Source organism: Acipenser ruthenus, chromosome 29 (genome assembly GCF_902713425.1).
Source record: "Acipenser ruthenus chromosome 29, fAciRut3.2 maternal haplotype, whole genome shotgun sequence".
Taxonomy (NCBI): domain Eukaryota; kingdom Metazoa; phylum Chordata; class Actinopteri; order Acipenseriformes; family Acipenseridae; genus Acipenser; species Acipenser ruthenus.
The window spans coordinates 1,301,325-1,310,741 of NC_081217.1; the positions used below are offsets into that span (position 1 = coordinate 1,301,325).

The 9,417-nt window shown below is 42.2% G+C and overlaps 1 protein-coding gene across 1 annotated transcript; it reads left to right on the forward strand.

The window, feature by feature from the left end:
* The first annotated feature begins 274 nt into the window (after positions 1-274).
* Positions 275-8,911, forward strand: LOC131702074 (protein-glutamine gamma-glutamyltransferase 5-like). Its single transcript, XM_059003751.1, has 13 exons — positions 275-404; positions 1,312-1,482; positions 3,150-3,389; positions 3,612-3,730; positions 3,990-4,118; positions 4,437-4,614; positions 4,867-5,002; positions 5,226-5,329; positions 5,765-6,007; positions 6,348-6,647; positions 6,891-7,051; positions 7,581-7,714; positions 8,262-8,911. The coding sequence occupies exons 1-13, from the start codon at positions 395-397 to the stop codon at positions 8,413-8,415; spliced, it is 2,079 nt and encodes a 692-aa protein (XP_058859734.1). The 5' UTR covers positions 275-394; the 3' UTR covers positions 8,416-8,911.
* The last annotated feature ends 506 nt before the right edge of the window (positions 8,912-9,417 follow it).

The window sequence follows — 9,417 nt, forward strand, 5'->3', positions numbered from 1 at the left end:
ACGCAGCTAACCAATCAGAAAGCAGGATTTTTCCAAGCAGGTTTATAATGACTCTTACATGCCTGGATCTTTCTTCCTCTGTTAATATAATAGAAATGACAAGTGCAAGAGATAAACGACACGCCTAAAAAAAAAGGCGGCATGAAAACGCAATGCACAATCCTAACACTAGAGGGGGTGTTTCTGATAGTTGAGAAAGCCCGAGATTCTTGGAATGACAGATTTTTTTTTTCTTTTCCTTGATTAAAATTGATTTCACACCTAAAAGAGGACGGTCCTGTTCTGTATGGAATTCAATAAAAGGAGAGGGAGGCAGGCAGCAGAGCAGAACAGCTCCCGAGCACAAAACAGAAGCATCTCTGAGACAAACAACAGTTCAAGCTGAAGATCAAAAATGACTTTTGGTGAGTAAAACAAAAATAACTACAAATCTAACTATATATATATATATATATATATATATATATATATATATATATATATATATATATATATATATATATACTGTGTATAATATACTAAATATTGTATATATTATCTAGCACTATATATATATATATATATATATATATATATATATATATATATATATATATATATATATATATATATATATTGGACAGCACTATATATTATATAGTGCTGTCCAACAACACTACACTGTCCTATAATACATTCTAGTGCAGTTTACAATATGAACATGTTTTTAAAGTACTACAGATGTGGGGTTATACGCGCTCTGTTGTCTTTTCAGCTCAGTCTCAGTGTTTGCATTGCAGTTGCAGCTTTTGGCACAGAGTCATACTGTTGCATTCATGCCTGTCTTCCGCTGAGGATCCTCAGGTTCAAATGGAATAGAAACTGTTTCAGACTTCTTACACAAGCCTAGTAATTATAACAAATTAAAGCAAATTGCTCAACTTCTTTGTAAAGTGCATCTTGTGGGTTATTTGGAGTATTTACGGTATATAATATTTCAGAACTGTTGCAAGTCGTTTCGTATTTATACCTAATGTGTGACTAGTATCAGAGTGTCAGAAAAGGTACTTGTTCTGTTCATTGTTCAGTTTCCAATCCTCCCGTCAAGAGCTGCAGTTGCTGAGGACAGACTCTTGACCTCACTGACTCTGGAATAGTTGCCATTCTTTAATTAACTTTGAGTTTTCTCACGAGTATGTCAGGTTTTTTTCCCCCCACAATAATTGTGCAAATTGAACACTGCTCCTGTAACATGCTTCCAAGCCACGTTGACAATGTTGAGACCTGCAGCAACACAATGTTTTTTAAAACATTTTGTATTTATTACTCCAGCTGTGAGTAGCACCGATTTCCATTATGAGGCGAACAACAAGGCTCACCACACCAGCGAGATTACCAAACAGCGCCTGATACTGAGGAGAGGGCAGGCCTTTACCATCACTCTGAATTTACACAGGGGGTCCCAACCGGAAGTGGACAAGGTGCAGCTGATTGCAGAAACAGGTAGCTACTGAACTAATGAAACGTTGCTCTGCCTCTGATGACGACACTTTCTTTAGATCCCTAAGGGGCCAGATTGAGAAAGCAGCAGCAGCATGATGTACTGAGTATGTGCATTTTCAAAAGAAGCTTGTGTTGTTTTAATCAGAATCTGTTACCACAGTATGTTTACATGACTTTCTTTCAGGTAGTCTGTTCCGGTTTCACTTCCTTGAGTTTCAGCTCAGCAGAATCTAGAGACCAAGCTTGTCACTGCTCTACCTTCTCATCCTGCCATGCTTTCTGAATCTACAGAGTCCAAGCTTGTCACTGCTCTACCTTCTCATCCTGCCATGCTTTCTGAATCTACAGAGTCCAAGCTTGTCACTGCTCTACCTTCTCATCCTGCCATGCTTTCTGAATCTACAGAGTCCAAGCTTGTCACTGCTCTACCATCTCATCCTGCCATGCTTTCTGAATCTACAGAGTCCAAGCTTGTCACTGCTCTACCTTCTCATCCTGCCATGCTTTCTGAATCTACAGAGTCCAAGCTTGTCACTGCTCTACCTTCTCATCCTGCCATGCTTTCTGAATCTACAGAGTCCAAGCTTGTCACTGCTCTACCTTCTCATCCTGCCATGCTTTCTGAATCTACAGAGTCCAGGCTTGTCACTGCTCTACCTTCTCATCCTGCCATGCTTTCTGAATCTACAGAGTCCAAGCTTGTCACTGCTCTACCTTCTCATCCTGCCATGCTTTCTGAATCTACAGAGTCCAGGCTTGTCACTGCTCTACCTTCTCATCCTGCCATGCTTTCTGAATCTACAGAGTCCAAGCTTGTCACTGCTCTACCTTCTCATCCTGCCATGCTTTCTGAATCTACAGAGTCCAAGCTTGTCACTGCTCTACCTTCTCATCCTGCCATGCTTTCTGAATCTACAGAGTCCAAGCTTGTCACTGCTCTACCTTCTCATCCTGCCATGCTTTCTGAATCTACAGAGTCCAAGCTTGTCACTGCTCTACCTTCTCATCCTGCCATGCTTTCTGAATCTACAGAGTCCAAGCTTGTCACTGCTCTACCTTCTCATCCTGCCATGCTTTCTGAATCTACAGAGTCCAGGCTTGTCACTGCTCTACCTTCTCATCCTGCCATGCTTTCTGAATCTACAGAGTCCAAGCTTGTCACTGCTCTACCTTCTCATCCTGCCATGCTTTCTGAATCTACAGAGTCCAAGCTTGTCACTGCTCTACCATCTCATCCTGCCATGCTTTCTGAATCTACAGAGTCCAAGCTTGTCACTGCTCTACCTTCTCATCCTGCCATGCTTTCTGAATCTACAGAGTCCAAGCTTGTCACTGCTCTACCTTCTCATCCTGCCATGCTTTCTGAATCTACAGAGTCCAAGCTTGTCACTGCTCTACCTTCTCATCCTGCCATGCTTTCTGAATCTACAGAGTCCAGGCTTGTCACTGCTCTACCTTCTCATCCTGCCATGCTTTCTGAATCTACAGAGTCCAAGCTTGTCACTGCTCTACCTTCTCATCCTGCCATGCTTTCTGAATCTACAGAGTCCAAGCTTGTCACTGCTCTACCTTCTCATCCTGCCATGCTTTCTGAATCTACAGAGTCCAAGCTTGTCACTGCTCTACCTTCTCATCCTGCCATGCTTTCTTGTGTCTCCTTCGTTTAGGACCATCCCCGTCCGAGGCCTCTGGAACTAGAGCAGTGTTCAGAGTGTCCGGTCCTCCAATCAGGAGCTCATGGAGCGCAGCTGTGCAGAACAGTTCCTCCTCCTCAGTGACACTGTCTGTCACCTCCCCTGCCAACGCCAGCATCGGCAAATACTCCTTAAAGATACAGGCCGCCAAAGGAACTCCCCAGACCTCAGCGCTAGGAGAGTTCATCCTGCTCTTTAATCCGTGGTGTGCAGGTAAAACAAACTGTTTGTCTGTATATCACACAATCACAATCAATCTGTGTACTGGGTGGTGTTGCCTTGATTCTTAACTGCTGTGAATTGGGATTGTAGATGTTTTCAATTCCTTGCCAAGAGATACTATATGCTGTGTTTAAGGCACCTGTAAGTGCAGTTTTACACCCATTGCAAACAACTGTGTTTCCAGTCTGAAGGTAATCTGTGTCTGTATTGCAGATGACTCCGTGCACATGCAGAAAGACAATGAAAAGCAGGAGTACGTCATGAACGAACAGGGGCTTCTGTATAGAGGATGTGCAGAAAGTTTCTCACCCAGCGGATGGAATTTTGGACAGGTGTTGTGTGAACCAAACGAATGCTTCTGCGAACCTTCCTGGCATTAGCTTCAGTATTATCATCCCCTCTCCCGATATCCTTGCTCAGGGGAGGTCACATTTTACAAAATTATTTTGGGGACCTTGATGCTTTTATATTAATGACTTCCACAATTAATGATGCATGACTAAATGCAATGACAGTCCAAAATCACAATTTAAACAGTGGAAGTTACTGATTCATTTATTTTATTCAATTGTATTTATTTGTTTACTTTAGTTTGAAGAAGACATTGTGGATATATGTCTGAAGCTATTAGACGTTAGCCCCAACTACAGCACAAACCCGGGCCTGGACTGTTCAAAAAGGAGCGACCCGACCTACGTGGGCAGGGTAGTGAGTGCAATGGTAAGGATTGATAAGGAACGAGACATGAACGATGAATTATAGTTGGGTGGGGTTCGGGGCAGTTGGAGTTTGTTTACCTATGGTCATTTCTTATTTGGAAGGTCAATATACATTCGCAGGCCTGCTCTTGCACAGGCTTGTATTACAGAACTAGGCAGCTCTATGTATTTGTACTCTACTGCTTTTTAAAAATTATTCACAGCAGTGTCATTGCTCAGTGCACTAAAGGTTCATGCATTAGGTCGCAATAGATCATTGTGAAGAGACCAAATCAACTCAATAGAAATAAGAGTTTGACAAGTCTGTCCTCCCTGGCAGGTTAATTGCAATGGTGATCGGGGGATTCTCCTGGGGCACTGGGGCAATGATTACCGTGGCGGGACTCCTCCATCCCGATGGACTGGGAGTGTTGAAATCCTCCGACAGTGGTCCCTAAACGGCTGCCGACCGGTCAAGTACGGGCAGTGCTGGGTCTACGCTGCAGTGATGTGCACAGGTAAGCACTACAACAGCACAGAGAACCCCACGCCTGCACAGGAAGCCCACACAAGCACTCAGTGCTGGATCTCTGTGACCGTGGCACACACCCCACCCCATTGTTTAACTTAATTGACATTCCAGTACAGTGACACATGCACTAAATGCATTACTTTCCTTAAACAGTATTGAATTGGATTTTAGCACATTATATATGATTAACTTGTCTTTACTGCGCAGTGTTATTGAACATTCCTTTCTTTCGTTTCAGTTATGAGGTGTCTGGGGATTCCGACACGCACAATCACAAATTTTGACTCTGCTCATGACACAGACAGGAATTTGACTATTGATGAATACTATTCCGTCTCTGGCCAGGAGTTGAAATTATCCAGTGATAGCGTATGGTGAGCTGCTGCTTCTTCTCCTCCTTCATTTCAGTCAATTCAGGTTAGATAGATATTCTGTAGACACCACCCCAACCCTAGTATCCTAATTATAATTTTATAGACTTTTATCATATATATTCTCATTTGGGCATCACTTTTTTTTGTGTACAAACAACACTACCCACCTTAGCTACCCACCTGTGCAAATATTCCAATCCCAAACTCTGCCGTGTCTCTCCAGGAACTTTCATATGTGGCTGGAGTCCTGGATGACCCGTCCAGATTTACCTACCGGATACGACGGCTGGCAAGTGCTGGACCCCACTCCACAGGAGAAGAGCGAAGGTACCAGTCCACAAGATTTGTATTTGATTATGGATTCGCTCCTCACAGTACCAGTGGTGCCTAATGGGGTGGTGGATTTCTCTGCATTAGTTTAAAGACATTACCCCTTCTTCAAAGGCACTACCGAATGTATAGTTTTATCGCTGAAAACATTTTAATAGGATCAGCTGAATATAGTTATAAAACAAAATCAGTTAACTTATAGCACTGAAAATTGAAAGTTTGAATCTTACTGTTGGATAACCTTTTTTTTTTTTTTTTTAATAACTAAAAAAACTTCTAAATCGCTGCGTCATAAATAATTAGAAACTAAAGTAGACATAATGAATAATCACAAGACCGGACAAAATATTCGCTTGCTTAACACAGTGACCAATGAGATGATTTGCACAATGATGATAAGAGTTGCAACCCTTGTGAATGCTGCTTCTCCAGGTGTGTACTGTTGTGGTCCTGCCCCAGTCAAAGCCATCCTGGAGGGAGACACAAATATAAAGCACGACGTCCCCTTCGTGTTTGCGGAGGTCAATGCCGACAAGGTGAGATGGACAGTCGGTTCTGATGGGTCAAAGAAAAAATCTTACAGCAACACCAGGCAGGTGGGGTCTAATATCAGCACCAAGGCTGTGGGCGCTAACGCACGTGAGGATGTCACACGCTTCTACAAATACCCAGAAGGTACGTCACAGAGATAGCGGTTTGCAGAGTCTTCATATGAAAGTTTGTCACTTGTTAAAATACATAAGCTTTTACAGGACATTTCTGCTGATTCAGAATGGAATTTCCTGATCAGATCAGATCTGCTAAATGTTCAGTTTGTTGGTCAAAGATTGCATAACTTGTTTACCTTTTTAAAAAAAAACATACATGCAAGAAATAACAATACTGCAAAGTAAAAAAAAAAAAAAGACTGGCCATTGACTATTAAGCAAGTAGTGAAGATGCAATATCATTACTAGCCTCTTTCCAAGAATGCTGAATGTTTATTGGAAGGTAAAAGCTATGTTTTCCATTTAAGGTTCTAAAAAGGAAAGAGATGTGTTTGCCAAAGCGGTCTGTAACCTGAAGTCAACCGGTACTCCTAGATGTCTTGATGCACCGCCACCAGCAGCCTCTGGGGTCATTGAGCTGTCTATCAAGCTGCAAAAGACACCGGTAAATGGGGAAGACATCACCTTTTACCTGCGCATCGTCAATAGGAATCAAAGCTCCAAGAACCTATCGATCACCACCGTTGCCCAGGCCTTGCGACACAACGGACGTCCCGAAGATCCATGCTGGAAAAACACCCAGACCATAAAGATCGGAGCAAACGGAGGTAAAGCCAGAATGCTTTTCACTTTTCTTTTTTAATACAAAGAGTGCAGCAGCTGTCTCCATGGTTGCAATCAGAACCAAAAACTCCCCTGTGCCTACCTTCAATTCTGTTCTGCAGTTGTATTAAGTTGATTTTCTTTAGGAACCATAAACATTTGGTTATGGTCATTTCCATGGAAAGAGATACTTGCAGAAGACCAAGTGATGATATGTCAATTTTTTCTGGAACCCTTTTTATTTACAGAGACAAAGGTCACTCTTCTGGTACCCTATTCGAAATATGGAGCGTCCATGCTCGAGAACAATATAGTCAAACTGACAGCCATCGCGAAGGAGGAGGGCAGCAATGAAATGCACATGACAGTGAAGGACGTCCTGGTTGCACACCCAACGCTCAGCATTGAGGTTAGTTAACATGCTTGCTGCTTTCCTGAAAGAGGAGCATTCAGTGTAGGGTATAATTCGTCTTGGTATTCATAATGATGACAGTGGCCATCATGACAAGTAACATAAACCAAAGAAACTGTTGAGATAATAATGTCCATCTCTATGGAGCAGGAGACACCCGATATTAGAGAACACCAGAGTGTGCAGATAACTGGGTTTGGCTTCATTGTTAGAACAAAGGAATCACAGTTCCTGATGCACAGCTTTCTCTTAATGAACAATCATTTAAATCCTAGCAAACTGACAATCTCTTCATGCTACTTCAGTCCAGCTGAACATGCAGAGCTGGCCTTAAGTGTTTACTTCGTGGCTGAATTTGTAAGTTACATCAGCACTTAAAGTAGCATGTAGATCAATGTTTTTAACATCATTTAAAAACTGTTCAGTGACAGACATTAAGTGTTTTGTTTTTGTAAGCAATTTAATATGTAGTGCCACAGGAAATATAAACTTGCTCGTGAATTCATTTTATTTTTTCTTCCATCAGGTAAAGGGAACGGCAGTACTGCATCAGGAGATTAAGGCTGAAATAACATTCACTAACACTTTATCCGAGACCTTGAGAAACTGCCTTTTGACACTGTCTGGGATTGGTCTGATCCGGACAAAATATGAAATTCCGTAAGTATACGACAGTAAAACATATAATATCCAATCTGATTGAGACCAGGGGGTGTTCAGATGAAAAGAAACATTCGGGTATCAAATTCCATGACCTTCACAACCAAGAACTCTCTAAAGGACATAATTCAACCCTCTTTACCTGTAAATATATAACATGCAGTATTGAACTGCTCTTTAAATACCAGAGACTGCGAGCTGAATAGCACATTTTCTATGGCATCAAGGCTTTGCTTTAGTTACTAGGTAGCAACTTAAAATGCAACTCTGTATTAATGGTGGCTCTATCCTGACCCTCAGTCCTCTCGGCTGGTCGTTGTGTTGTCTCTGTATATGTAACACTCACACTGCTTTGTTCTGTATTAATGGTGGCTCTGTCCTGACCCTCAGTCCTCTCGGCTGGTCGTTGTGTTGTCTCTGTATATGTAACACTCGCACTGCTTTGCTCTGTATTAATGGTGGCTCTATCCTGACCCTCAGTCCTCTCGGCTGGTAGTTGTGTTGTCTCTGTATATGTAACACTCACACTGCTTCACTCTGTTTTCAGTGTCCGTACAGTGGGTCCAAATAAGATGTTGAGAGTGACCATCCCCGTCACACCCACCAAGCCTGGCTCGAGGATGCTGACCGCAAATTTCGACTGCAACCTCTTCAGGGACGTGAAAGCCTTCAAGACTGTGGAAGTGAAGCGTGCCTATTAACTTCACTCTGGAAACATGCTTAAGAAAAAATGAAAAAAATGTCCAATAATTTTGCTTAAGCTGATGAGACATTCCAGAGATAGTGAACATAAAAAAAAACAGTAGTGGGTAATATATAAACTTTGGGAATAAATGAATGCAGGCTTTGAGTTGCATAAAATATTATATAATAATAATAATAATAATAAAAAATATATATATATATATCATTTAAGAATATATAATAGATATATTGCCATGGGAGCTTATTAGGATGTATGGAACTGTATGTGTATAAGGGCATAAAAACTTAATAGAAACTACTACATGTTAAGATTGATGCAAATACAAACTGTGCTTGTAAAAACTATAACCTATCTGTTATTCTGCTTGGTGAAATGCCTGCTACACTAGACTATTTAACAAAGGGTAACTTTGGTTTAATTGTACCTGGAATGCATATACTTTTTAGTATTTTATTTTCATTAAACTAAACAATAAATAATTTCTAAGCAAAGTTTTCTGTTAGTCTCTTCTCTTGTACCCCATACAAGTTTCTTTTTTTGTTTGTTTGTTCAATACTTTGCATTATCAGTGTTTGGTCTTTGATAAGACCCGCTCAGAGGAGGTTTAGTTTGAAACGGAAACCTGTGAGCGCCTTCAGAATCGCTCAGGACAGCGTGTTCCTGAGGCTGCACTCTGAGTGTCTGGCTCATCGCAAACCAGGGCGCCCCATCCATTCACAGGGCAGAGTGCACCAGCTCAGGGCACCCCATCCGTTCACAGGGCAGAGTGCACCAACTCAGGGCACCCCATCCGTTCACAGGGCAGAGTGCACCAACTCAGGGCACCCCATCCGTTCACAGGGCAGAGTGCACCAACTCAGGGCACCCCATCCGTTCACAGGGCAGAGTGCACCAACTCAGGGCACCCCATCCGTTCACAGGGCAGAGTGCACCAACTCAGGGCACCCCATCCATTCACAGGGCAGAGTGCACCAACTCAGGGCACCCCATCCATTCA